The 27,509-nt window shown below is 51.3% G+C and overlaps 1 protein-coding gene across 1 annotated transcript in view; it reads left to right on the top strand.

Moving 5' to 3' along the window:
- REXO1 (RNA exonuclease 1 homolog) overlaps nt 1–27,221 on the top strand; it is a 43,868-nt gene extending 16,647 nt beyond the window's left edge. The window contains exons 3-16 of the mRNA XM_014884394.2: nt 3,037–3,138; nt 5,449–5,650; nt 6,277–6,440; nt 8,508–8,645; nt 10,045–10,168; nt 11,207–11,320; nt 13,175–13,312; nt 15,307–15,420; nt 16,022–16,095; nt 19,569–19,679; nt 20,007–20,122; nt 20,337–20,475; nt 23,680–23,800; nt 24,752–27,221. Of these exons, the coding sequence (XP_014739880.2) occupies nt 3,037–3,138; nt 5,449–5,650; nt 6,277–6,440; nt 8,508–8,645; nt 10,045–10,168; nt 11,207–11,320; nt 13,175–13,312; nt 15,307–15,420; nt 16,022–16,095; nt 19,569–19,679; nt 20,007–20,122; nt 20,337–20,475; nt 23,680–23,800; nt 24,752–24,840 (1,746 nt within the window). The 3' untranslated portion in view covers nt 24,841–27,221. The remainder of the gene's footprint in view (nt 1–3,036; nt 3,139–5,448; nt 5,651–6,276; nt 6,441–8,507; nt 8,646–10,044; nt 10,169–11,206; nt 11,321–13,174; nt 13,313–15,306; nt 15,421–16,021; nt 16,096–19,568; nt 19,680–20,006; nt 20,123–20,336; nt 20,476–23,679; nt 23,801–24,751) is intronic.
- The last annotated feature ends 288 nt before the right edge of the window (nt 27,222–27,509 follow it).

Below are 27,509 nucleotides of genomic sequence, written 5' to 3' on the forward strand. Positions count from 1 at the left end.
TGTGGGTGTTGCAAGCAAGAAACTGAGAATAAAATTTCTTCCAGTGGTACCAAGGGCTTCAGACTAAGGAGGTAAAAAGACAATGTTTACATAAAAAGAAAATAGTTGAAGGGCACATAATCTGTAGCAGGAATTACTGATCACTGAATTCAGAAAGTGCTGAACCAGGGGCTGCCACTCACAGCAAACAGTTAATTGTGGCCTGGAGTGACAAAGCTCAGCTGTCAGCAGCCATGTGTGGCTCCTTTGCATCCCTGCACTAAGGTTTGGTTTCCTGGTCTTTTGGGAAGGAGGCTCACTGCAGCACAGGGATCCTTCTCTGGGAGATGAGTGTCTGTGGATAGGCACCTGGTGGGTAGGATTGGCCATGGGGCATTTTTTCTTTTGTTTATGGGATTAATTTCCTAGATGGACCCGTTGTGGTTTGACACTGGCCAAACACCAGGCACCCACCAAAGTTTCTCACTTGCCCTCCCCTGCTACAGCTGTGCAGAGGAGAGAAAAAATTCAAATGAAGGGCTCATGAGTTAAGGACCAGGAGAGAGCTCTCCGAGAGCAACACAGGCTCAGCTTAGAGGTACAAAGTGAGTTTATTGCTAACAAAACCAGAGGAGGATAATGAGAGGTAAAATAAGCCCTTAAAAAACCTTTCTCCCCCAGCCCCTCCCTCCTTCCCACTGACAACACAGGGAGACAGGACATGGCAGTTTTGGCATTTTGTCACTGAGATTTTCTTCTGCTGCTCTGAGAGAGGAGTCCTTCCCTGTGAGACCCTGGGGTCCCTCCCATGGGAGAGACAGTTCTCTGTGAACTTCTCTGGCCTGGGTCCAGTCTCACCAGCAACAGTCCTGCCAAACCTGCTGCAATGTGAGCCCCTCCCACAGGCACACAGTCCTGGCAAAACTGCTGTGGGTTGGGTCACTCTTCCATGGGGTGCAGCCCTCCAAGGACAGGCTGCTCCTGCCTGTGAGCAGGGCTCTTCTCTCCATGGGTCTCCTCCAGGGTCACAGCCTCCTCCAGGCATCCCTCTGCTCTGGTGTGGGCCCCTCCTCCACAGGCTGTGGGTGGATCTCTGCATCCCCATGGATCCCCCTCCATGGGCTGTGGGTGGATCTCTGCATCCCCCATGGATCCCCCTCCATGGGCTGTGGGTGGATCTCTGCATCCCCATGGATCCCCCTCCATGGGCTGTGGGTGGATCTCTGCATCCCCCATGGATCCCCCTCCATGGGCTGTGAGTGGATCTCTGCATCCCCATGGATCCCCCTCCATGGGCTGTGGGTGGATCTCTGCATCCCCATGGATCCCCCTCCATGGGCTGTGGGTGAATCTTTGCATCCCCTATGGATTTCTGCATCCTCCGTGGATCCCCATGGGTTGAGCATGGATCTCTGCATCCCTGTGGATCCCCATGGGCTGTGGGTGGATCTCTGCATCCCCTTGGATCCCCATGGGCTGTGGGTGGGTCTCTGCATCCCCTTGGATCCCCATGGGCTGCATGGATCCCCATGCTTCACCATAGTCTCACCACAGCCTGCAGAGGAAGCTCAGCTCTGGTGCCTGGAGCACCTCCTGCCCCTCCTTCACTGCCCTTGGTGTCTCCATGTCATTTCCCTCACATGTTCTCACCTCCTCTTTTCTATCTGAAACTAAAACTGCAGGCCCCACTTCATTTTGATTTTCTTCTTAAATCTGTTACCACAGAGGCATTACCATCTCCTTTAATTGGCCCAGCCTTGACCAGCAGCGTTTCCATCCTCAGAGACATCAGGGATTGGCTTTGCTGGACATGGTGGAAGCTTCCAGCAGCTTCTCACAGCAGCCACCTCTGTTCCTCCTCCTGCCCCACCAGGCTGTGCAAAACCAACACAGCTCTGTGCTGTGTGGTCTCAGCAATGTGCCAGGGCTTGGCATGGAGCTCAGGGCAAGGTTCTTCCCCCCGAGGGTGCTGGGCACTGCCCAGGCTCCCCAGGGAATGGTCCCGGCCCCAAGGCTGCCAGAGCTCCAGGAGCGTTTGGACAGCGCTCTCAGGGATGCTCAGGGTGGGATTGTTGGGGGGTCTGTGCAGGGACAGGGGCTGCACTCATCATCCCTTGAGGGTGCCTTCCCACTCAGGATATTCCAGGATTCTGGGATTCCAGGAAGTTGTGTGGGCAGTGTGGTGCTTTTCCACCTGGGAGAATTGCACTGTGAGAGTTTATTAGGGATGTAAGTGAATGACCAGACTCTGGGGTTCCCAGGGAGCCAAGTGACTGAGGGTGAAGTGCTCATCCAGAGTGCCCTCGTGGTGATGAACACGGGCTTATCCCAAGTGGTGCCTGAGCTCATCCCTAAATCCAGCCTTGGGCTCTTTTGCTGAATTTCAGAGATTGTCTGGAGGGAGAGCAGCTGGAGTTTTGAAAAATAAACTTATGAAGTGTTTTTTTATCAATTAACAACTGAATCGAATTTCAGGCAGATTTCCAAGTGGTTCTCATTGTCCAGGAGCAGCTCTGAGGTGTCACCATGCAGTAGCTTTGGCTGAAGAGATGCTTCTGCCTCTTGCTGTGTTTCTGGATGTGACCTGGGCTGTGTCACCAGAGTCTTCCTGCAGTGACAGCTGTGGATAAACCTGCAGAAAACATTTTCCTTAATGTGGGGTTTGGTGTTGAGCAGGTGTCAGCACCTGCCCAGGGCAGAAATGAGTCAGTTCCCAACTTCTTAAAAAAACCCAACCACCCCAGCCCCCCATGACTCTAGAAATGCCCTGGGAGGTGAGGTGTGTGGGTGGCAGGCAGGGGAGGGCTGTTCAAGGCTCCTGTGGCAGGTAAGGCTGATCCTGCCCCATGCCAGCTTATGGAGCTGCTACTGGGGTGGGAATGTCCTGCTGCTGTTCCTTGGTGGCTCCTGGGCTCACAACAAGGTTCTTGTCAGTGGCCCAGCAGCTGACCACGTGTTCTCACCTGCCCCCTGCAAGGTTAACCCCAAAGGAGACTTTCCAAATCTCCCTTTTGCAAGGGATCTTCAAGTCTGTTCTCCTGTTCTTTTGTTTTCCAGCCATCCAAAGAGGAAGCAAATGAAGAAAAGACAGAAGATAATTTAACTACCTTGTTTCCTGGCCAAAAAAGAAGGATCTCTCATCTTGTCAAACAAGGAAATGTAAGTGCAGATTTAGAAGCAGATGTTTAGGTTGTTCCAGGTGAGGATTTTCTGTCCTGACCCTGGAAAAAGCTGCACTTCCAGGGCCAGGCAGCAGTGTGGGAGTTGTTTGTGCTGGAATCAGTCTATGGCAGTCTCATTTCCTCTCTTTCTAATTTCTGAAAAAACTCCCATGTTTAGGATCTGCTAAGAGGGACAGCAAAACTCTAATAAACCTTCCTAAAACCAAGGGTAGGCTGGGAAGAGTGAATGGATTGTGCTCTTGGTAACCCTTTGGGATAGGTTGGGGTGTTCATTTTTTTCCAGTATAGCTTCATTCAGTGATTTCAATAAAAATTAACTGGACACAAGGTCACTCTCTGGCTGCTGATGTTTTTCTGTGCCTTGTGGATCTAAAAGATCCTGCAGGAATTTGGTCAGATGTTTAAAACCATTACCTTACATCTGTTCTGAATCAGCCAAGATCTCAGCAGTATTTGTTTGGATACTCTTCTTCCCCAGTTGTGCAAATACAGAAGAGAAGAATTTAAAAAAAAAATAGCAAGGAAGACATTCTGATTTTTTTATGCCTTTCTCCCTGGGATTTTAATTCATGTTTTCTCTGAGGGTTTAATGTGTTTCCCTCCAGGTGCTGAGCACAGATTAGTTTTATGTTGCAGCAGGATAAGAGTGGAGGCTTGTGCACTAATTTGAACTGGGTAGTCCAAATTAATTGTTCTGCCTTTCCTCTCTGCCTAGGAAAGGTTTTTTTGCCTTTAATAATTTGAAGCCCTGAGGTCAATACAATGGGTTTTATTTAACTACATATCTCCAGCCCGTTCATGTGGTTTGATAAGGGCCCTTTCTTCCAATGGGAAGAGATAAGAGACTGAAGCAAATGGCTTGGAAATTCATTAACTCAAATATTTATTGTAAAGAGGCGCCTTTTAGACATGTACAAATCTTTAAATATATTTTCTTAATGTGACAGCTGATCCCAAAATGCTTTCCAAAGATGGGAGCCCCAGCCCTGCCTTTGCTTGGGCAAACAGAGCCGATCTGGTGTGCTCAGCTGCCAGGGCAGCTCCAGAACCTGCATTCCCTGCAGTGTCTGAGCTCAGAGCAGCTCCCAGCTCTGCCCAGGACGTGCTGTAACACCTGAACTGCCACTTCTCACCTCAGGACTGAGGCCTGTGCTTTGCTGTGTCTCTCCAAGTGGAATATTTGCTCAGTCTTGCTCATGATTTATAGCTCAAGGACCGAGCAGGAGAAGGGGAGGGAGCTGAGTTTGGGATTGGTTGCCAGGGGAAATGGGGGGGCCAAAGGAATTGCAGGTGAGGCAGAAAATGAGTGGCCTGTCCTGCTTGGAAGGCTGTAATTATAGTTTAATGTCTGACTGCACTCAGTTTGGTATCCAGAAGCTGCTGTCAGCATCAGAGGCTGGGAATGCAGGAGGTGCCAGCTTGCCCCAGGTGTTACACTGGGCCACCCTCCTCCAAGGAGATTTCAGGAAGGAACGTCTGTTCCTCACATTTCAAAGGCTCTGAAGTAGAGTGGAGAAGTTTGTGCTACTGCTGCTTCTCTTGCACTTCTGCTGCTAGGAAACTTCTCTCTTTGCTGACATCACTTCTGGCACTTTAACTGCAAACCTAAATTTGGCCATCAAAGGAAACGTGTGTGGAACCTGTTTGTGCTGTAACAGCCGAGGCAGTGAGGTGCCTCCAGAAGGGGACAGAGCCTGTTTGAAATTCAGAGCTCAGTTTATGTAATACTCTGATCCCATAAATACAAATCTGTGAAGGCTTTTAAGCAGTTCCAGGGCTGCAGAGAGGTGGGAGCTGCTGTGGTGCAGATGCAGGGGGTCCTCAGGGAGAGCAGTGGAGCTCAGTGTCATGTGGCAGAGGGGAGTGGAGAATCGTCACTTTTTCATGGCAGAAAAAACCAACTTTTTCATTGCATTGTAGAGAGCGAAGTATGCAGCACAGAGCTATGTTTGTGTGCTAGGGCAAGGCTGAGAGTGTGGATAGGGCCCAGGACTGGGCTGGGCACAGCCATGGGGAACATCACACCACTAAAAGCAGTTCATTAATACACCTGCCAATTGAGGAACGTGCCAGTGAGCTGGGAGGCCTTCCCAGAGCGTGAATCATGAGTGCTGTGTTTGTTGAAGGATGACTCTTAATTATTTTGTTCTGGAAGACAGTTGGGATCTTGTCCTCTCAAAACCCTGTGCTTGCTAACGGAGGGGTTGAGGAGAAGAGATGTCTGTGGTGAGTGAAGGCAGGGGGTGTGGATGGAGCTGCTGGCACTGAATGTTCTTTGTCTGTGCAGGCAGAGGCTCCGAGCAAGCCGGTAGTGCGGCCGTACCGTCCCCCCACGGCCCAGGAGGTGTGTTACCAGAGGATCCAGCTGGCTCAGCAGCAGGCAGCACAGCTGGCTGGGACTGTTCAAAAGACCTCTCTCTGTTTGCCAGGAGAAAAGAGGAGGATTGCTCACGTGCCAAATGCAGCCCTCACCGCAGCAGCCAAGCAAAGTAAGGATTTGGGATCGCTGTCCTGTCCTCCCCCTGGGCAAAGGCACTGCCGTGTGTTTGCATTTCTCTGGAGCACGTGTGAAACTGTCAGGGGATGTGTAGGACTGGCCATGACTTGAATCTTTGCTGACAGTGTCCAGTGGGTCTTTCCCTGAGAAAATCCACCCTGTTCTGAAAAGCAACAGGTCAGACGTGTACAGCCTCATCTCTCTCACCCAGCCTCCCTCACTTCAGCCTTTCCTTTTTTTGTTTCTTCCTTGGATTGTGTTTTCTCTTCATTTCCTCTTCCATTTAAACCTTCAGAGGTGGCAGGGGCAGGAGGGAAGTGCTAATGAATGCTCATTGCTGTCCCTTTGTAGTGGAAGGACTCAGAGCTGACTTGTCAGCTGAGTTACCTCTTTAAACTCTGCTGACTAAGTCACCCCAAAACAAACCCAAATGAGACACGTTTCCTGGCAGAAGATTTCCTCATCCTTGCCTGCAAGGTGGTAAAATTGCCCAATTTGTATCCCTTTGGAGACCTGGATTTGAGAAAATCACAGCTTGCAGCACTGGCCTTTGATAGTGAGTTCATTCTGGCAGCCCAGTGGCAGGATTTGCAGCTGAGTGTTTTGTGTTCCCTGCAGGCCTCGGGAGCAGTAAGGGGACTGTTGGTGGCAGGAGTGTCACACCTTCCAATGACTCTGAAGTCCCCACCCTTCCTCTGAAGCCTTGCACCTTGGCTGGGATGGCTTCCAAGACCACCAGCACCATCGTGCCCAAAAGGGTAGCACATGTTCCCTCCTTACAGGTAAGGGGAATTTGAATTCTTTCCTGTCATTCCCTGAGGAGGGTGGAATGTTTGATCCTGCTGTTCCAAACTTAGCACTCGCTGAAAGTGGTGTTTTGATTATGTTGATTAAGTGGGTTTGTTTCTTCCTGTGGTTTTCCTAGATAGCATTGTATAAAAAATTAAACACTCAAGGGGTAGGAGCTTAAAAGGGTAGAAATACTTAAGTGCTGCTCTGATCTCTGTGAATATTGATCACTTGTCTCCAGTTTGAGCCTTCTCTTGTGCTGACTGGCCTGGCTGTGTTTGAGCCAGGGGGTTGGAACCTCCCGTGCTCAAAAGCCAGGGGTGGATTCATGGCTTTCCCAGGCTCTGTGGGCCACACTGAGACAGGTGGTTATGAATAATGTCCCTCTGTGACCTAGACAGTAAAATGTGAGCACTGAACTTCATGCTGCTGCTGGTGTTCAAAGAAAAGACTATTTTGTCTTTGTTAGTGGTTTTTGTTTTGTTTTTCTTTACTCCCTGGGGTCTCTGCCCAGCCTTTGGGTACCTTTGCTGTGAGTTCCTTACCAAAGTGACAGGACAAGGGAAATGGCTTCCCACTGCCACAGGGCAGGGTTAGATGGGATATTGGGAAGGAATTGTACTCTGTGAAGGTGAGGAGGCCCTGGTACAGGGTGCCCAGAGCAGCCCCTGGATACTTGGAAGTGTCCCAGGCCAGGTTGGACACTGGGGCTTGGAGGAACCTGGGATAATGGAAGGTGTCCCTGCCCATGACAGGGGCTGGGAATGGGATGATTTTAAAAGCCCCTTCCCACCCAAACCATCCCATGATTCTGTTAAGTCCCTCCTTTCCATGAGCATTGGGAAGCTGTCACTTGCTAAGACAATTCAGAGCAGAATTTCTTCTGGGCATGGCATAAGGAACTGTTTGCTGGAGTGGATGGCAGAACATAGTTAGTGCCAGGACTTGATTGAAAATTCCTTTATTGATGGTTATTTTGTGTCAAGATCTGTCATAACTTGCTCTGATTATTTCTAGAATAGTGAAAAGTAATTTTTTCTGTTCCCACCCAAAGTGCCACCATAGTAACACAGAACTTGAAGCTGATTAAAAATAAGAGAAATAACTGAAAGGATAAAATATTTAGCAGAGTTACAGAGGTGCTTAAGGGTATCAGATTAGAGACTGAGAGTTTATATATTTAATGAAAAGGATCAAATCTCCTTGAACAGGCATCAAAGGAAAAATGAGCACTTTTCCCATTGAGACAGGACCAGTTGCTCCCCTTGGAACAAGCTCACATCTTCCACAGAGCTGTTTTTATTGCAGATTGTAGCAGATGGTTTGGTTTATGGATATCTCTTGGGTGGGATGGAGAAAAACTGACAAAACAATTGGCTGTTTTAGAGATGAATGTCCATTTTCCTATCTGAAAAAGAGGCAAGTGTGCTGTGATGTGGGGAATAAACTGGTGTGAAATGGAAAACTGCAGGGCTGGGTCATAGCTTGGTCCAACATGCAGGATTTGAAGAACATGCCATTAAATTGAAGGGGTAAATCCTTTTAGGAACATCATGATTGGCATTAAAAAAGGAAGAAAACCCCCAATTTGCAGGAATTCCCCAGGCAGTGGGATGGGTTAAGTGACTGCCAGCCTGGCAGGAGGGACCTCCTGTTCTCTCTTCAAAGCCAGAGAACCAAACCTGTCTGTGGTGCCCCTAACTGGTGCTGTGTGTTCATGGCCCCTGTGGTGCTTGGTGCCATCCTGACCTTGCATCTGTCACTGGGAATGTCAGCATGCCCTGCTCTGGAATGCCTGTGTGTGACTAATGCCCCTGGAGTCCTTGCTCCTGGCTGACTTCAGAGTGAAATACAGCTGTTTTCTAAAGGACTTCCAGCACTGAAGGTGGTGAAGCCTTAAGTGGTATTTTTAGTACCAAAAGTGCTGCGTGTTAAGTTTGGCTTTGGGCAGATTTTCAGAAAGGAAGTCACCCCATGATTAGTAACAGGAAGTGGGAGAGCCTCAGAGCAGCCTCCTAGAGCCTGACCAGCCTCTTTCTCTCTCTCTGTCTCACCTCCAGAGCACCACTTTACAGAGGCCTGTTATTCCCACAGAATTTGGTGCTAAAGTCCCAACCAACATTCGTCAGAGGTATCTCAATCTCTTCATTGATGAGTGCCTGAAATTCTGCTCCTCCTCCCAGGAAGCCTTCGACAAGGTCTGTACAGATCCTGCTTCTCAGGAATAAAGTTTTCAGCAGGGAATGACATCCTCTGCCTTGGCCAAGACTTTCTAAAATGGTAGCAAATCCAGAAAACTGGATTGGATTTATGCTTGCAAAAATTTGAGGGTGGGACCTGGATGAACTTTAAGGTCCCTTCCAAGTCAAACCCTTATTCCATGAACACTCCCCTATCCACCAACAGTTCAGTTGAGGAAACTGGCATTAAATCTTACCAGACTGGGCATCAGAAAGTGTCATTCCAGTGAGGGCTTCCAGAAGGAAATCTTTCCCTTCATTTGGAAAGCTTGCCTGCTCCCTTTAATAACCCCAGGAGAGGAATGTGCATTGTGGTCAAAGACCTTTTGCTCTGGTGCAGCCAAAAATACCTCCTGGAATCAAAGTGTTGAGCACAGGGAAGTGTTTGGGGTAGATGTAATTGATTGGGAATTGGTTCCTTGCTGCTTCTGAAGGCTTTAAAGGAGATTTTTAAGGAGCCTTCTAGCAGTAAGGACAGTATAGTAGGATTTCCAAAAGCAGAATTGAGAAGGTAATGCATTTTATTGGAAAAGCTTGGCCATTAATTGGGTAAATGTTGGACATTGTGTGGTGTATTCCAATCCAGAGGAGACACCACGAGGATTTCTTTTGTGGGGTTGCACCTTCCCAACTTCCTGTTGCATCCAAGGAGTCACCATTTGCCAAACCTCCTTTTCTTACCAGTTAATATCTTGCACTGCACCAAAGTGGGGAAAGCAGCCTTTCCCAGGCAGTTCTAAGAACAGGAATCAAGAATTACTTGATGAAAACGTGGTAGGGTTAGATCTTCCTGGGAACAAGAGCAGCTCTGGAATCCTTAAGCCAAAGTGGCAGCAGACTTTGTACTGGGGAGAAGAGAAGGGATGACACCAGTTTAAAATATGCTAAAGTTTGAAGAAAATAACTTTTTGCTAATTAGGAAATTTTTATTAGTCTCTTTGGGAAAGTTTCACACGAAAGTTCTTTTTCCAGCACTTTGTTAAAAATAAAATTACCTTTTTTTCTCTTACTTACCTGAGCAAGACCCCACATCGTACATATATTAGTATATATACCAAGTACATATTTGTGCCATTTCTACTTTATTACTCAGTTCCTTGTCAGGCAATTTTATTTTTTTTTTGGGTGGGAGGTCCTACTTGGAGTCTGTATTTTAAGAGCCAAACATTTATTTTCTCCAAAAGCAATGGAAGCTGTGGCTGGAAGTGTGCAAGGCTGGGTTGGATGGGGCTTGGAACAGCGTGGGATAACAGAAGGTGGAAAAAAGTGACCTTAGAGGTTCCTCCCACCCAGATCATTCTGGGGTTCTGTGAGCAGTGGGAGGAGGGTGTGTGGTGATGATTTGTGCTGTTCCCAGGCCCTGGCAGAGGAGAAGGTGGCCTATGAGCGCAGCACCAGTCGCAACATTTACCTGAACGTGGCCGTGAACACCCTGAAGAAGCTGCGCAGCCTCGTGCCCAACTCCCCGAGCAGCACCAACAGTAGGTACCTTGCACTTGAACAGCTGGAGCCCTGCTGGCATTACAAAGCACAGAGAAACTTGTTTGGAAAGCCAGAACCCATTTCTCAGCAGCATTATGCTGAAAGGCAAACAGCTCCAGTTTAGCTTTTTATAGCCTGGCAAGCTTTAATGGGCCTTCAAGAGGCAGGTCCTGCAATGCTTTGTTGGCTTTCTCAGCCTAAATGGAGATAATGCCACACGGGTGGGTTTTTTTTTTAGCACAAGTTCTTTCAAATGAAAAGCCCTGCTAATGGAGTAACTTTCACATGATGCCTTCAAAGTGATAGACTCGTCCATCACCACAGAAATCTGTTACACACATTAAGCTTCAAGAGAGAAACGAAGAGGGTTAAGACATTTCATTATTGGCTCTCGAGAGGGTACATTAAACAATCAATTTGTGCTGTTCTTGTGAATTTTTTTTTCTCTGGTCTCTTCCCTTTTCTCTCCTCTGTCTTCATTACGTTCCTGGCCATTAGGCAGAGCAGCTGAACTTGGAGGCTGGCCTTTAGGAGAGGGCTGCCAGTTAATGATTAGTAAAAAGCCCCTCTTGCCATTATCTGATGTGCTGAGCATATTCTAGAGCTCTGAAGCTCCTTTCTGAAAGAAGTTGAAAGATCCTGTGTGGGAGGTTGGTCTGCAGGGCCCCAGAATCAAAGCTGTTCCCTGGGAGTGGGTGATGCCCTCACACAGCACATAAAGGGTCAAGTTGTTTCTGTGCTGGCTCATCTCTTGCTTTTGGTCAGTTGAAGGGTTTGCTGTGCAGAGTGAGCAGGGAGAGCTACAAGTTTCTAGCAGAACTGTAAAAGTGTCCTTGCTGCCCTTAAAATTGCAGTGGGCTGACAGTGTGACTGGAGGACTCTCTCTGGTGCTGGAATGGAAATACTGGGCCAGCATGTGGCACAAAGAATCCATTTCTGGAGCAAAACAAGGTTTCAAGGGGATAAACACAGTTCTCCTCTTGCCCATGTGTAGTGTCCCACTGGGTACCTGACTCTGTGCTGTTCCCTTCTTGCAGAGACAAGCAACAAGAAGGTGGTGTCCCACGAAGCTGTGCTGGGAGGGAAGCTTGCTGCCAAGACCAGCTTTACTCTGAACCGCTCAGGGAGCCTGAGAGCCGAGGATCTGACAGGTCAGACCCTGCTCCTGCTGGGCTGTCACTCGTAAGGGTGGAGCTGAGGTGTGACACTGAATAGGGGGAGCAGAACCAGGCTGGTGCATTCACCTCGAGTTGTGGGGCCACCACACTGTCAGAAGGATTTAAAGCTGATGGAGAGTGTCCAAAGGAGGGACACGGAGCTGGGGAAGCTCTGAGGAGCAGCTGAGGGCACTCGGCTCGTTCAGCTGGAGCAGAGGAGACTGAGGGGAGACTCCTCGGGGGCTGCAGCTCCTCCCGAGGGGAGGCAGAGGGGCAGGGGCTGAGCTCTGCTCTGGGCCAGGGCCAGGAGCCCAGGAAGGGCTGGAGCTGTGCCAGGGCTTGGCATGGAGCTCAGGGAAAGGTTCTTCCCCCTGAGGGTGCTGGGCACTGCCCAGGCTCCCCAGGGAATGGTCCCGGCCCCAAGGCTGCCAGAGCTCCAGGAGCGTTTGGACAGCGCTCTCAGGGATGCTCAGGGTGGGATTGTTGGGGGGTCTCTGCAGGGACAGGGGCTGGACTGATCATCCCTGAGGGTCCCTTCCAACTCAGGACATTGCAAGATTTTATGATCTGAAGTGCTGGGATTTCTCTGATAGGATTTATTACCTGGCTGCCTCACAGAGCTGCAGAGTCCCTTGGAGGATGGTGGCACCCCTGACCAGTGCCCTCCTTCCATCCTCGCTGGGGCTGTGAGGTCACTGCTGCAGCCTGGCTGGCTTTGATGGAGCATCAATAACCATTCAGAGTTGCCTCTTGTGCTTTGGGCATTATTTTACTTTAACTTTCTTGCCCTGAAGCGGTTCTTTACAATGTGCCTGTCAGATTAAAAGGCAAACTTTAAAATCTCCATCTCTGCAGGGCTCAGTTGCACTTTCACCAATGTCACAGTAAGGTCATATTGTAGCCAAAGGGTTGTGCCACGAGCATTTTTCATGTGAGCTCAAATCAGTTATGGGTATTTTAGTTGCCAAGAGATGTAGGCAAATTGTGGAGAAGATCAGAGAAGAGCCAGGGAGGCCATGGAGCAGAAGGAATTGACATTGAGAAAGCTTAAAAGGGCCAGTATAGCTCAGCTAAGCAACATCAAAGGGCACCCAGCAATATTGGAAGGGTTTAGTGCAGCAGCCAAAGGAGATATTGAGCAGAGTACAAGAAGTTGTAATTATTCTGTGAAATTAAATGAGCAGCCTGAAATCAGTAGCAGGAAGAAACTTCTGATAATTAAGTTTTTAGGGAGCTGTGTGTGGCCTTTGAGGGCTTTCTTACCAATTATCAGCTCTTTTATTTAAACATTAAAATGGGAGAAGTCTCACATTTAGTGACAGGACACAGGGAATGGCTTCCACTGCCAGAGGGCAGGGCTGGATGGGATATTGGGAAGGAATTGTTCCCTGGGAGGGTGGGCAGGGCTGGCACAGGGTGCCCAGAGCAGCTGTGGCTGCCCCTGGATCCCTGGCAGTGTCCAAGGCCAGGTTGGACATTGGGATTGGAGCAGCCTGGGACAGTGGAAGGTGTCCCTGCCATGGCAGGGGTGGAGCTGGATGATCTGCAAGGTCCTTTGCATCCCAAATTGGGTTGGTTCTGTCAGTAACAGCAAAGCTGAAGATGGGCCTTTTGGAGGAATTCTGTTCCAGCTGTGCTTTCCAGACTTAATACTCCTTGTTCAAGAAGTTTAAAAATCAACTTGTGCACAAATGACCGGATTAAAAAAATTACCACCCAGAACCTATTCCCCCATCCATCCTGAGCTGAGGCAGTGGAAGCAAGTCCAGAGTAGTGGGAGCAATTTATCAAGGCAGGAGAAGGCAGGGGAGCAGGCAGTGCTTTGTGCTGAGCTCTGTGTGTGTGCAGGAGCTGCCCTGTACCGGCGCCTCAAGGAGTACCTGCTGACTGAGGAGCAGCTCAAGGAGAACGGCTACCCAATGCCTCACCCCGAGAAGCCTGGACGTGCTGTGCTCTTCACTGCAGAGGAGAAGAAAGTGATTGACTGTAAGCTCTGCTGGCTCTTCCCTTCTGCAGGATTTGCTGGGTGCAGCTGGAGCTGCCCCTTCTGGTTGTCTAAGAGTCTCAGTGTGGAGCCTTTGCTCCTGTTGTGACAGGGAGTGTGGTTGCAGAATTCTGCTGCGTTCCTGCATGGAGAGTTTCTTCAGTTTTCACATCCTGAGAATGCTATTTTTGACCCAGTGGGGCTGTGAGCCTGAGGGAGGTTTCTAATTTCTAATTCCCAGGTAACAAGTGACAGGATGAAAGGAAATGGCCTGAAGCCACACCAGGGGAGGCTTAGATTGGATATAAAGGAAAATTTCTTCATTAAAAAGGTTGTGAAGCATTGAACAGACTGCCCAGGGCAGTGGTGGAATCATCGTCCCCATAAATGTTCAAAAAATGTGTGGATGTGGCACTTGGGGACATGGTTTAGTGGTGACCATGGTGGCAATGCTGATGGTTGGTCTTTTCCAACCTTAGCAATTCCATGATTCTGTGCTGCCAAAGAACAGCAACCGAGCAGGTTGGAAAGAGGTTCCAGTTCTGCACTTGGTGACCCTCCCCTCTCCCAAGGGAAGGATTTTTTTCTGTCTCTGTCTGTGTGAGCTGCTGTTATGGTGAGGTGAGGACTGACTCTGGGCCAGGCTGGCTTTGCAGTGGGTCCTGCTGTGCTGCTCTGGATTGCAGAGCTTTCTGTTTGATCTTGTGGCACTGCTGGGTCACAGAGTTCCCCAGAGCCCTTTTTGCAGCTGGAGAAAATGATCATAAAATCACAAAATAGTTTGAATTGGAAGAGACTTTAAAACCCATCTCATTCCACCCCCTGGAGCATCTTTCACCAGACTGGGTTGCTCCAAGCCACGTCCAACCTAGCCTTGATCCCACAGGTTTTCCTCCTCTGAATTTTCTGAACTCATGGTAAGATTTCTGTTCCTCAGCCCTGACTAAAGCAGGCTGTGCTGCAGCAGGGATAAAACCCAGACTGGGGATTTCTTTTGAGGTGCTTTGCCACGCTCCCCTGAGCATCTGTGTGGAGAGACCTCACTAAAGTGTGTTAAGTGCTCATCCATGTTAACACCTTGTGCCTACATTTGTCCTGTGGTTGCTGAAGCAACCTGGGCAAAAGCTCTCTTGCATTAACACTGTCAAGTGCTGTATTTGTGAGAGCCCTTTTTTCCAGGGAACCAGCCACCTCCTTTATATGATCCTGAGCTCATGTTCCTGGTTTTATTCCTGTAGTTTCCTGCAGATGTTGCAGGATCTTTGAATTTTACCTTGTTTAACTAAAGCTGTTGCTGCCACCATGACCAGTGGGCTGGTGTTGGGCAGAGCTGGGAATGTGCTAATAGCTTTAATGCTCACACCAAAACTCATGGAATTGCATGGATATCAGAGGAATGACAGCTCCTTCACAGTGGCTTTTTGCATGTCCCTTCCCCAAATTTTGGGCAGGAAAAGCAGAGGTGGTAGGAGGGAGCAGTTGCAGACTGCCCCCTTGCTGGGCCAGGCCCTGCCCTAGGTGCTCCTGGATTTAGCTGCTGGAAAACCCTGACAGAAAAGCTGTGCCCTGGAAGAGCTAAAATGTCATTTGGAAGTGACAAGGCACAGATCCCCTGGAAACCAGGCTTCATTAGCTCTGGTGTCCAAAGAATGACTTATTTATCCTGTTTCTTAAAATAACTCTGTTAGACTCCAACGTAATTTGCTGTGCATGGAGAAACAATGCAGCAAACCTTGATGGAACTGGGGGCAGCTGATGTGGACCAAAGCCACTGGAGAGTCTTTGTGTTTGCCTCTGGGAAGTGTTTGGGGGCAGATTTCAGAGAGATTACTGTGCCTTTATAGGAGTTTGGAACAACATTTGGAATCCTTTTTAACAGAAAACACCATTTAACAGCATTTGGGGTTTGAGTGATTGTGATTTCCTTTGCTTTGGCCAGGTTAAGCAGGTGAGGGGTTTGCAGTGACCTGGCTGTTGTTTCTCTCCTGTCCCCAAGCTTCATGCAGGATCTGCTGTCGCTGTGGCACTGAGTACATGGTCTCAGCCTCGGGGAACTGCATCAGGAAGGAGGAGTGTGTCCATCACTGGGGGCGGCTGCGCAAGCAGAGAGGTGAGGCACGGCCCTGCCGGGGGGATTGGCTGTGCTGGCTGTGCTCCAGCTCCAAACACAGAGTCTTCCTCAGCTCTGAGCTTCATTTTGGGGCTTGTCACGCTCCCAGGTGGGGACAGTTCCTGTGCCTGTCACTGAAGTGGCCTCACAAAGAGCTGCTGGGCTTGGCGCTCCCCAAAGTGTGACACTGGGGCTGCAGCAGAGCTGCTTCAGCTTTGTTCAGAAAAGAAAAGGAAAAAGCCTTCCTGTGCTTTTTGAAAAAAATCAGCCTTTTGAAAAGCTGACTGGGAGCACTAGAGGTCTGTCACTCCCAGGAGAGTTCACTGATCTTGGTTGAATTCATTTGCAGCAAGGCACTAACCTAGTTTGAGCTCTGCTCTGGTTTTCCATCAGAGCATCCGAGTGGCTTCTGGAGTTTGTCTGGCTGAGTACCAGAGACTTAAACTCTTTAGATTGCTGCTTGTGAATCCACAGTTATTTTCCCCTTGTGTTTGGCACGTTATTGTTGTGCTCATCCAGGGGATCTGCACGTGAAAGCTGAAGTTCAGGTCTCTTGTTAACAAGACTCCTCTCCTTGACCCTTCTTCTCTTGCTCTTTCAGTGCCAGGTGGGTGGGAAACTCACTACAGCTGCTGCTCCGGAGCTGTGGGGTCACCAGGCTGCCAGGTTGCTAAAGTAAGTGATGGAACAACACCTTTTTATTCTCAGTGACATTTGTGCTCTGCTCACAGTGCCAGTGGCTGGGAAATCCTTGCTTAAGTCTTTAAAAGAACAGTGGCTTCCCTTAAGGGGATAAAACAAGTACAACTTAAATTTTTTTGCTCTGCAATGGCAGGAAAATCCAGTATTTGACACTTAACTGGCTGGAGTGAGCTAGGTTCATTTATCCTGAGCTGCCCAGCTCATCTACTTGTGGGACAGAAAAGCTCATGTTCTTTAGTGAATCACAGAAGAAATGAGAAATAAGGGATTTATTTCCTTTTAAGGAGCAGTTTCAGAGCCTTTGCAATAATGTGCCAAACCCTTTTCCCCATCTTTTCCTTTCCGGATTCCCATACTAAGGTAACTTTCTCCAGGTGGACAAATCTTTTCTGACAGGTTTTCTGTTTGTTACCTGTCCTTGGTTATAGTAAGGGGAGGAACCTTCCCGAGGAGCCTGTTCTAACTCCCAAAATACCACAGAACTTCTTTTGAGGGAGCCCAGCACTAGAAAAAACAATGAAACCCCTGCTCAGATGTGGAGTTTGATAGAGCAGAGCACTGTACACAGGTGCTTTCTTCTTTCCCTTAGGCTGCAGGGGGGTTGGTGTCCCAGCCTGGCATCCCCAGTTTGCCTTGTGCCTTTCCCTCAGCTCTCTGGGCACGCTCCTTGTCACTTATTTTAGTGGCATTTTTATATTTAGCAGCTGCCACACAGGGGAGAACCAAAAGCTAGAGGTAGAAGGTGAATTCTGGGCAAAATTCAAGGTTTGTTGCAATCAGAAGAATTTTCTGGGCACCCTAAAAACCTGCCCTGCACAGTGGGGTTGTATGGGATCAGGTTGTTACTTTTCTTTCTTTTCCACATGAATTTAGGATTTTTTAAAAAATCACCTTCTCTGGGCACCCTGTGCCAGGGCCTCCCCACCCTCACAGGGAGCAATTCCTCCCCTATATCCCATCTAACCTCGCCCTCTGGCAGTGGGAAGCCATTCCCCCTTGTCCTGTCACTCCATACCAGTGTAAAAAGTCCCTCTCCCTCTTTTTTATAAGCCCCCAGTTTTCAGAGCACCCTTTCATAGATTTAAGGTTGAATCCACAGCCTGCTCAGCATCAGAGCATGCAGTGAAATTTTTGGGATATTGGGGTGCACAGAATCCCTCAGTTTTGAAGAAGGGCTTTGAAAGCAGAAAATATTTGTAATAAGACACCACTCTGAGTAAGTGGATCCTGGAGCTGGTTAGAAAAGCTCGAGTGTGTCTGTCCAAGTCCAGGGGTGTCCGTGCTGGGTTTGCTGCAGTTAGGCAGGGAGGCAGGAGATGGCAGGAGGGAGCCGTGCTGCTCCAGGGAGCCTGCAGAGCCTGCTCTTTGTGATACCCGAGCCTGCTGCTCTCAACAACAGCAGCAACTTCCCTGCCCTCCTCCCAGCCAGGAAGAATTGGGCAGTTTCAGAACAACAACTGATGGAGAAAAATACCTAATAGGGTTTGGTTTTTTGTCACTTTGCTGCTCGGTTGTGTTGTGTTCCTCAGGGAGGGAAGGGCTGAAGCTGAGGAGAGGTGTTTGCTGTCCCCTGCCTGCTGAGCTGCCTTCCCCATTCCCCCAGCACAGCAGGGTCTGTGCCATGGGTGCAGAGTGGACAAGGGCAGCCCCTTGCAGTGGGAAGCAGTGATCCATGAGGCCTTTGAGCAGTGCTGGCTGTGGGTACAGGGAGAGATTGGCCTCAGTGTTGGCCCAGCTGCCTCATTAACTCCAAATGATGCAGTTCCTGTGCTCTGGCTGCACCTGCAGTAGTGACCTGTGCAGGAAAATATGCAAATCCTGCTTTGGTTTCCTCTCTGCCCACACTTTCCAGTCAGCTTTACAAGGGCTTCAGTTCCTCATCTCTCCAGCCTTTAATCCTGAGACAAACCAGAGCAGTTTCATTCCTGTAGGGTCAGGCCTATGGGAAGCCCTGGACCCTGCTGGGCACTGCTGAGGCTCCACCTCAGATCCTGGGGTCACTTTTGGGCCCCTCATGACAAGAAGGAAATTGAAGGGCAGGAGCATGTCCAGAGAAGGGAACAGAGCTGAGGAAAGGTCTGGGGAGCCCCAGGAGCAGCTGAGGAAGCTGGGGAGGCTCAACCTGGAGAAAAGGAGGCTCAGGGGGGCCCTTGTGGCTCTGCACAACTCCCTGACAGGAGGGGACAGTCGGGGGGTCGGGCTGTGCTCCAGGGAACAGGGACAGGAGGAGAGGGAACGGCCTCAGGCTGGGCCAGGGGAGTTTTAGGTTGGATATTGGGAAAATTTCTTCACAAAAAAGGGTGGTCAGGCATTGGAAGGGGCTTCTCAGGGCAGTGGTGGAATCACCATCCCTAGAATTGTTCAAAAACCCTGTGGATGTGGCACCTGGGGACGTGGTTTAGTGGTGACCGTGGTGGGGGTCCTGGATTGACTTGATGATCTTGGGAGCCCTTTCCAACCTTAAGGATTCAGGGATTCCATGGGTTTGAGCACGATGAAGGAGGCTGTGCCCAGGCTGCTGTGACTGTGCACAAATACATGGAGATTTAGGGACAGACAAAACTTAAACACCACAAAAAACCCCACTGGGGGATAAGGGAGGGAGAGCATCACCTCTGGGTGTGGTGCAGGTTGGCTTTAGATGAAACCATGTCAGCAGGCAAAAAGGCAGTCACAGTTGTGCCTTGCCCTTGGTTACCTGTTCCTGCTTCCCCTTTAAACTTCACCCAGCTTAGAAGCCCTGCTGCCAGGAAGGCTCCAGGATAACCACAGGATCTGTGCTGTGGAGGAGTGTGGGAGTTCCTGTGTTACAGCAGCAGCTCAGTCATGCACTGGCTCAAACCACTTGTGAAATCACTCCCTGAGTTTTCCTGCTGGATCTAGTTGACCCTGGAGCTTTAGCTGGGAGCATGCAGAATGCTTGGAAATGCCTTTTATTGCCTCAGGTGCTGGAGGGCTGGAGCTCCTGTGGGTGTGAATGCAGGGGCTGTGGGTGGGTGCACACACAGCCACGCTCTGGAGCTGTGTCTGCTGTCCCTGTAGCTGCTGCTTGTGCTCACACAGGGATGTTGGGGTTGGGATCCTGCACCTGGGCTTGTCTTGGCCATAGGAACCAGGAGCTGGAGTTACATCAGTGTCAGGCCTCAGTGTGCCCCTTCCTGACTAATTCTACTCCAGATGGAAAGCTCCTTGTCCCCAGACACATGATGTCCTTCTCCTCCATGTGCTGTCAGGATGATTCCACCAGCCCTGACCTGCCTTGGGAATTAGGGCTGCCCATGGCTGTGTTTGCTGTGGTTGTGAACTTCTCGGGCTCACTGTAGGCAAAACTTACTCCTCATGAAGAAATTATTAAAAACCCACTTTTGTTGAAGTGGAGGTTTGTTGGAGTGGGCTCTGGCTTCTTGTTCTTGTCATCACCAAGTGTCTCTGTGTTTTCCTTCCAGCAACACGTGCACGATGGGCGCAAGGAGAGCCTGGATGGTTTTGTGAAGACTTTTGAGAAGCTGCCCACGACTGATGGCTACCCTGGGATCTATGCCTTAGACTGTGAAATGGTGGGTCCAAAGCCAAAACAAGGCTTTTGGGGACTGGCTGAGGTGTGACACAAGTGGCTGAAGGGAAGCTGTTTCCTGACCTCATTCTCTCTGTTCTGAATATTGGTGCTGGAGGTGTAAATGAGCTCTTATTGATTGGTGTGTTTGGCTTGAGGGCTGTGCAGCCCTGGCAGGCTCTGACTGGCCCAGGCTGGGCAGGGTTGCTACCTGGCCCTGCTGCACCAGATGTGCTGCATTCTGGGAGCTGCAGAACGGGTGAGGGGCTCCACAGATCCCACACTGTGGTTGGCCTGGTGCCTCTCATCACATCTGCCCTGTTCCTTGCAGTGCTACACTAAGCAAGGACTGGAGCTGACAAGAGTAACTGTGATCAACTCGGAGCTGAAAGTGGTGTATGACACCTTTGTCAAGCCAGACTCCAAGGTGGTGGATTACAACACCAGGTAAGGGCTGTGACACCGGGGAGGGCTGTGACACCAGGGGAGGGCTGTGACACCAGGGGAGGATGCTCTTCATTGGGACAGAGCTTTGTGCTCCCTCAGGAACGTGGCATGCCTGGGAGCACTTGCTGAAACTTCACTGCCCACCACTCCCTAAGGGCTGAGGGGCTTTGGGCCTTGAGGTGAAGGACCCCACCTGTATCCTGTTGCCCTGCAGGTTCTCAGGTGTGACAGAAGAGGACCTGGAGAACACGAGCATCACCCTGCGGGATGTCCAAGCCGTCCTACTGAACATGTTCAGTGCAGACACCATATTGATAGGGCACAGCTTGGAAAGCGACTTATTTGCACTAAAGGTAACTTGGGCTCTTGCCTTCACATCTCCCTGTGGTGCTTTCCCACTCTGGGGGGTGTTAGGTGCCTCCTTCAAATTTAGGAACTGTGTATTTCCAAGGACCAGGAGTTCACAGTAGTGGGGTGGCCTCACCTCAAGTCCTGTGTGCAGTTTTGGGCTCCACAATACAAAAAAAACATACATCCTTTAGAGAGTGTCCAGAGGAGCTGTGAGGATGGGAAAGGGTCTGGAGGGGCCTCATGAGGAGAAGCTGGGGGTACTTGGTTTGGCTTGAGGGGAGACTCGTCCTGATCTTAAACATCCTCATAGGGGAAGAGGAGGGGCGGGTGCTGATCTTTTCACTCTCATGACCAGGGCCAGGAGCCCAGGAAGGGCTGGAGCTGTGCCAGGGCTTGGCATGGAGCTCAGGGAAAGGTTCTTCCCCCCGAGGGTGCTGGGCACTGCCCAGGCTCCCCAGGGAATGGTCCCGGCCCCAAGGCTGCCAGAGCTCCAGGAGCGTTTGGACAGCGCTCTCAGGGATGCTCAGGGTGGGATTGTTGGGGGGTCTCTGCAGGGACAGGGGCTGGATCAATGATCCCTGTGGGTCCCTTCCCATTCAGAATATTCCAGTCTCTGAGCCTGTGTGAAGCTGGTTGTGGTGGAAGTGCAAGAGAGTGAGGTCATGTGTGTCACTCATGGTGTCACCTGAACTTTTAGTGGCTGCTGCTGCCCAGGGTGACAGACCTGGCCAGGGCTCTGAGCAGCCTGGCCTAGTGGAAGGTGGAACAAGATGGTCTCTAAGGTCTCTCCCAACCCAAACCATTCCATGATTTTATGACCGATCCCAAATCTTTTGCCTCTCACCCCTGCCAGATCTGTTCTCTGTTCTGTACCAGCTTTTGTAAGAATTGTGATGTTACTTTGATGAAGTTATTTTGACCCTTTACCTGTCCTGTTTCCTGCCTGGCCCTCATCAGCCCAGTGTGCCCATCCCTGAGCCACCTCTGCTGTCCTGCCACGGAGTGTGTCCTGCACTGTGGCCCCAGGAGTTTGTCCTGGGTCACCAGGAGAGTGTGTGGCAGGCAGGAGCCAAGTCTGTGCTCACATGCCAGAACTTTCCTCAGCCATTCTTTATCCCACAGCTCTCCTGCTGAAGCCTCTGTGGCTGCCAGCTCCCAGGGCTGGGTTGGAATCAGGAGCTTTTAATGCCTGTAAAACACTTTACCTCTCCATGGTACCCTTTATCCCAGCCTTGGAGAGGCTTCATCATAATCAGAAAAACATTATTTCCAGTTAGATCAGCTCAAGATGACTGCCTTGGCCTCTTAGAGGCTGGATTTTCTCTTAGCACCACAGCTGCTGCCAAGAGGAGGAGCCCAGAGCACTCCAGCAGAGCCATGGGGTGTCACAGCAGAATGGCCAAGGGCTGTGGCAGTAAAGCCATATCTCACTAATGGCTGTGGCAAGTTCCAAGTGCTGATGGCATCTCAAGTTTTATTTAAAGCTTTATTATCCTGTTTCCTCAGTCTTCCTGATCTACATAAGTAATTACCAGTGTGTCTGGGAGGGTGCCAGAGCTGAGTGCAGCCCAGGGGAGATTATCCATAACATTGGCAGTTTTATACTCCGAGGAGTGGAGCAGGTTGTTTCTGTTAAGGTGCAGCTGTTGTGGGGCAGTTGTGCAGCTGTTACTGATGCAGTTATGGGTTGTCCTGCAACATGAGCTGGTGCCTGGAGGCAGAGGGGAAGAGGGGATTATCGGGGTTCTCTTATTGTCATCCATGTTGGCACAGGACACAGGTTTATCTCTTAGGCCCTGCACTTCACTCCTGTGCTCAGGATATGGGATGGCCTTCATCTACATTCCTTTAGCTCCCACTGAATGCAGTTCATGATAGCAAAGGATTAATCTTGTCTTAGCCTGAGAAGAAGAAATCAGTGTTAAAAAAAGCCAGCCTGCCTTATGATATTGGACTTTGTAGGTGGGGCCTTCTGGCTGTCCCCAGGCACCTTGGTGCAGGGCAGAACTTTGACCTGTTCAGCATCCTCAGTTCCTCCAGCATGGTGACAATTCATAGCTGAGGTGCTGGATTAGAGGCCTGGAGCCCCTCTGCTCTGGAGCCAGCCTGGAAGAGCTGGGGGTGCTCACCTGGAGAGGAGAAGGCTCCAGGGAGAGCTGAGAGCCCCTTGCAGGGCCTAAAGGGGCTCCAGGAGAGCTGGAGAGGGACTGGGGACAAGGCATGGAGGGACAGGACACAGGGAATGGCTTCCACTGCCAGAGGGCAGGGCTGGATGGGATATTGGTCAGGAATTGTTCCCTGGGAGGGTGGGCAGGGCTGGCACAGGGTGCCCAGAGCAGCTGTGGCTGCCCCTGGATCCCTGGCAGTGTCCCAGGCCAGGTTGGACATTGGGATTGGAGCAGCCTGGGACAGTGGAAGGTGTCCCTGCCATGGCAGGGGATGGAGTAGAAGCCCTTTAAAATGTCCTGACTAGAAACACTCTCTGATATGATTCAGTGATAGAATTTCCTTGTCCCATTCCATCCTTGCTGAGCTGGTGCTGGTTAAAAACTTCCTGTTGAGTCACTGCTGACACATGGGAGGATTTGGGGTTGGTTTGCACCCTAAAGGCCAGGCCTACTCTGTAGCAACAGTGTGCACATCCTGCTTTGTTGTGCACATCCTGCCCACTTCTGTCCCCACCTTAGAATCCCAGAATGGTTTGGTTGGAAGGCACCATGAACATTACCCAACTCCAATCCTCTGCCATGGGCAGGGATGCCACTCACTAGACTGAGCTGCTTCATCTTGAGGAGCATTTGAAAGGTTGCTACAACTCACACAGAGGCTGTTGTGCAGCCATCTGGTTCTGCAGTTAAACTTTTAATTGTGAAAAACTCCAGAGCTTCTCCAGGCTGGAGGATTAAAGGCTGGCCTGTCCTGCTTGAGTTACACGAACTGGATCAGCCCTGAATGTGAGGTTTCAGGGCTCTGGGGGAGGTGTGTGGCTGGCACAGCAGTGGGAATGCTGTGTGCACACACCCTGCCAGGGGACTCATCCTGGCTGCAGGCAGAGCCTCCTGCCAGACTGGTTGGGTCGGCAGTGCCGAGAGCGTTGCACAGAGCCTCAGAGGTGACCAGGAGGTTGCTGCAGCATGGCTGATCCCAAGGAGTGCCTGTCCCTGTGGGAGTGAGGAAATGACCCTGTTCCTGTGCTCCTCCCTCAGCTGATCCATGGCACTGTAGTGGACACAGCCATCGTGTTCCCCCACCGCCTGGGGCTGCCCTACAAGCGCGCCCTGCGCACGCTCATGGCCGACTACCTCAAACGCATCATCCAGGACAATGGTGAGACCTCTGAGGGACCCCACTTCCTTCCTGTGCTCCCCTCAGCCCTGTCTTTCTCTGCTCTCCCCAAGCCCATCCTCTTGCTCCTGGTGTTTTCTCCCCTGCATGTGTGTGGTAGCTGGGAATGTGCTGGTGTAAGGAGCCTCAGTCACAGCTCGTTTCAATGTGACCCCTGTTCCAAGGGCAGAGCTCTCCCTGCTTCCCTCCCTGTGCTGAGTGGGACAAAGGAAGTGGTGTGGGAAGGCTGAGGGTGGCTCTGTCAAGGCCGGGTCCTGCCCTCCTGTGTCTCTCTGGCCAGCTGAGATGGACCCTCCTGTTGGAAGTGAGGCCTTTTCCCTCCCACCTTCCCTGAGCGCATTGTAAACACTGCTGGGGAAGCTCCTAACTTTTCCATAGCTGATGGTGTCAGGCTGAAGCCCAACAAAAAGGGTGGGTTTAGTGGAAAAAAATAAGTGTTTAAAATTGGGAGCGTTCAGCCTGGAGAAGAGAAGGCTTTGGGGACTCCTTAAAGCTCCTTGCAGGGCCTAAAGGGGCTCCAGGAGAGCTGGAGAGGGACTGGGGACAAGGCATGGAGGGACAGGACACAGGGAATGGCTTCCACTGCCAGAGGGCAGGGCTGGACGGGATATTGGGAAGGAATTGTTCCCTGGGAGGGTGGGCAGGCCCTGGCACAGGGTGCCCAGAGCAGCTGTGGCTGCCCCTGGATCCCTGGCAGTGTCCCAGGCCAGGTTGGACATTGGGATTGGAGCAGCCTGGGACAGTGGAAGGTGTCCCTGCCCATGCAGGGCTGGTATTGGATGATCTGGAACAAACCATAAACCACAAATCATTCTGTGATTCCGTGGAATTCTTTAAATCCCTGGCTGTGGCTCAGGGTGCTCCCTGTGCTGGGCTGAGCAGGCAGCCCCTGCAGCAGAGGGGTCACAGCCACACCCGTGTTTGTGTCCCCAGTGGAAGGACACGACTCCAGCGAGGACGCCAGGGCCTGCATGGAGCTCATGGTGTGGAAGATCAAGGAGGATGCGAAAGTGAAGCGATGACTGCGCCTGTGTCTCTGCTGTTCTCCTGCACCTCTGTGAAGAAGCAGTGCAATAAATGCCCACAGCCACTCTGTCCCCCCGTGCCAGCAGCATGTTCCTGCTCCCCAGCCATCCCAGCAGGACTCCTGGACTCACACCTGCAGTCCCCCTGTACAGGTGGTGGCTTTCAGATCCTCAGACTCCACCTGAGGGATTCTCTGTGGTCCAAGCACTGCCATGTGGGCCTGGCAAGGTGGTTTTGAGTAGCACAACCAGAACTTCTTGGTTCCTAGGAGAAGCTTGTTAGAGGTAGGTTGGAGATGTGCAGAAGGATCTTTCTGGTTCAGTTAAAGGTAGATCCTTAACTTTTTTGGTTTTTTCCCCAAAAGTAACTTAAATTGCCTCTGTACTCCAAAGCAGTTTTTGGAGAGGGGGGAGATGGAGGAAGGTTGGGCAGGAAGCTGTGAGTGGATTGTGTAGCTGATGTGGAAAGCAAGAGCTGAGGATCAAGCACGTGGAAAGATACCCTGGTGCAATCCCACTGTGGAACTGCAAAAGAGGGAGGCTGGCTCTGAGCAGCTGGAGGGAGAGGAGTGAGGTGGGATCTGGGAATTGCCACCTGCTGTGCCCCAGGTGATCTCCCTGCTGAGGGCTGGCTGGCACCTGGTTTGCAGTCACACCTTGAACAGACCTCAGGGAGCCACGTGGCTGGACAGGGACAAACAGCTCCCAGAGCCAGGGAGAACCTGCATCCCATCACTGCAGGGTAGGACCAGCTGTCCTTCCCTGACCCTCAGCTTCCAGCGGGGCCCCAGTGAGCTTGTGTTCAGGGAACAAGGTTTTTAGGGTATGCAGGTAAGATTGCACCTAAGGGTGGCCTCAGCAGTGTGCAGGGCTCCCCACCAGCCTGTCCCTGATGCAGGGACTTGGTACAGGCAGAAGCAATAGGGAAAAAAATCCTTCGTTTCAACTTGTTTACGTATTGGGAGTTGTGTAGAGAGTGAAGGACCCAGCTGTGTGTCTGGCACCTGGACAAAAGCAGCTGTTGAGTGTGCCTGTCACACTCTGGGGTGTGTCACACTCTGGGGTGACTGGGACAGAGCCAGGCAGACTGGAGGACACTGGTGGATCCCTCTGCCCAGACCCTGCTGCTGTCTGAGGACAGCAGAGCTGAGGGGAACAATCCCCATGGATGGAGTCTCTCAGCTGGGGTCAGGGAGCACCTGCACCCCATTCCCAGAGCAGTGACCCTTCACCCTCCCTGGTAGCACTGGAATTGTGTCCCTTGGTGGCTGCTGTGTCCCTGTGTCCCTGGCATGGGCTGGCTGTCTCAGTCTGGGGGCAGGGGGGCAGAGGAGCTGCTGAGGTTTGGTTCCTGTCGGAGCCAGGTCCTGCTCCCTCCTTTGTACCCCTGCTGGGCTCAGGGTTTGGGGACAGCTGTGTGTCCCCTGCATGTCCTGCTCAGCTGTCCCAGCCTGTGGGCAGGAGCGTGGGTTGGGCTGTGTTCCAGGACAGGGATGTCCTGCTCCAGCCCCACATCCCACTGCTGCCCTTGGAAGCAGGGAGGTGGCTTCTCTGTCAGGATCTCTGGGAGCCACCAGGAGAACTGTGGCTGTAAAGACTCCAGTTACTGCTGAGCCCATCTGTGTTTGCTCTGGCAGCCTATTCCTTACCCCACGTTTAGGGGATGCAGCTCCCTGCCACCCCCCCAGTGCTCCACATCCAGCTCTGCTCCTTTCCTGCCTTGGGGCCTCCACCCCAAGCAGCCTTGGGACACCTTGGCCTGTCCCCCTGTCCCCCTGCCTGCAGGGAACAGTGCTGCTCCTGCCTGTGGGAGAGACAAGAGTTCAGTTCCTCCCAGCTGGGGAGGGAAGGTTTGTTCCTGCTTTGCCTCTTTCCCATGTTTATCCCCCGTTTATCTTCACCCCTGGCTGCAGCGATGGAATGTCCCTGGAGCAGCCACGTCTGGCTCTTGCCTCTTGCCTGTTCCTCCACAGGCAGCCCCTGCTTCCCAGCCTTCCCACAGCAGCTCCTTCCCTGGAAAAGCCAGGGCATTCTACCATGGAACACAGTGTGCTGGTGTCCTGCTTGTGGAGCTGCTTGGCTCAACCCCATCTCCTGGGACTGGGGTGGGCGGGAATCCTGCCAGGCCATGGGACCTCCAACATTTCCCCTTCTTTTCCCCAGGGGTGGGGGTGTGGAGGGGTTGCCTGTGTCAGGGGATGTCCCTGGGGAAGTGGAACCATATCCAGCCATGCCATCGGTGTGGTCAGAGCCAGTCCTGGCCCAGTGCTGCCGTCTCCTCCCCAGGCACCAGAGGTTTGGTTGGGTTGTACAGAACGATTGTAGCTTGTTAACTTTTTGTAATTGTTTTTAATAAAAGAGTGTTGACTAGATGCACATTCCTGAGTCTGGGACTGCTCTGCCTGCATATAGGTTGTGGGGTTGTGGAGGGGAGGTGCTGGGCAGGCTTCCCGGGAGATCCTTCCCCAAGCTGGAGAAGGGTTCAACAGGTCCAAGGTCCTGCACCTGAGTCTGGGTAATCCCAGCTCTGAGCACAGACCGGGAGATGAACTCATGGAGAGCAGCCCTGGGGAGAAGGATTTGGGATGTTGGTGGTGAGAGGCTCGACCTGCCCCGGCCATGGGCACTGACCCCAGAAACCCCCCCTGTGCTGGGCTGAGCCCCCA

The sequence above is a fragment of the Sturnus vulgaris genome, chromosome 26 (assembly GCF_052056855.1).
Source record: "Sturnus vulgaris isolate bStuVul1 chromosome 26, bStuVul1.hap1, whole genome shotgun sequence".
Lineage (NCBI taxonomy): Eukaryota > Metazoa > Chordata > Aves > Passeriformes > Sturnidae > Sturnus > Sturnus vulgaris.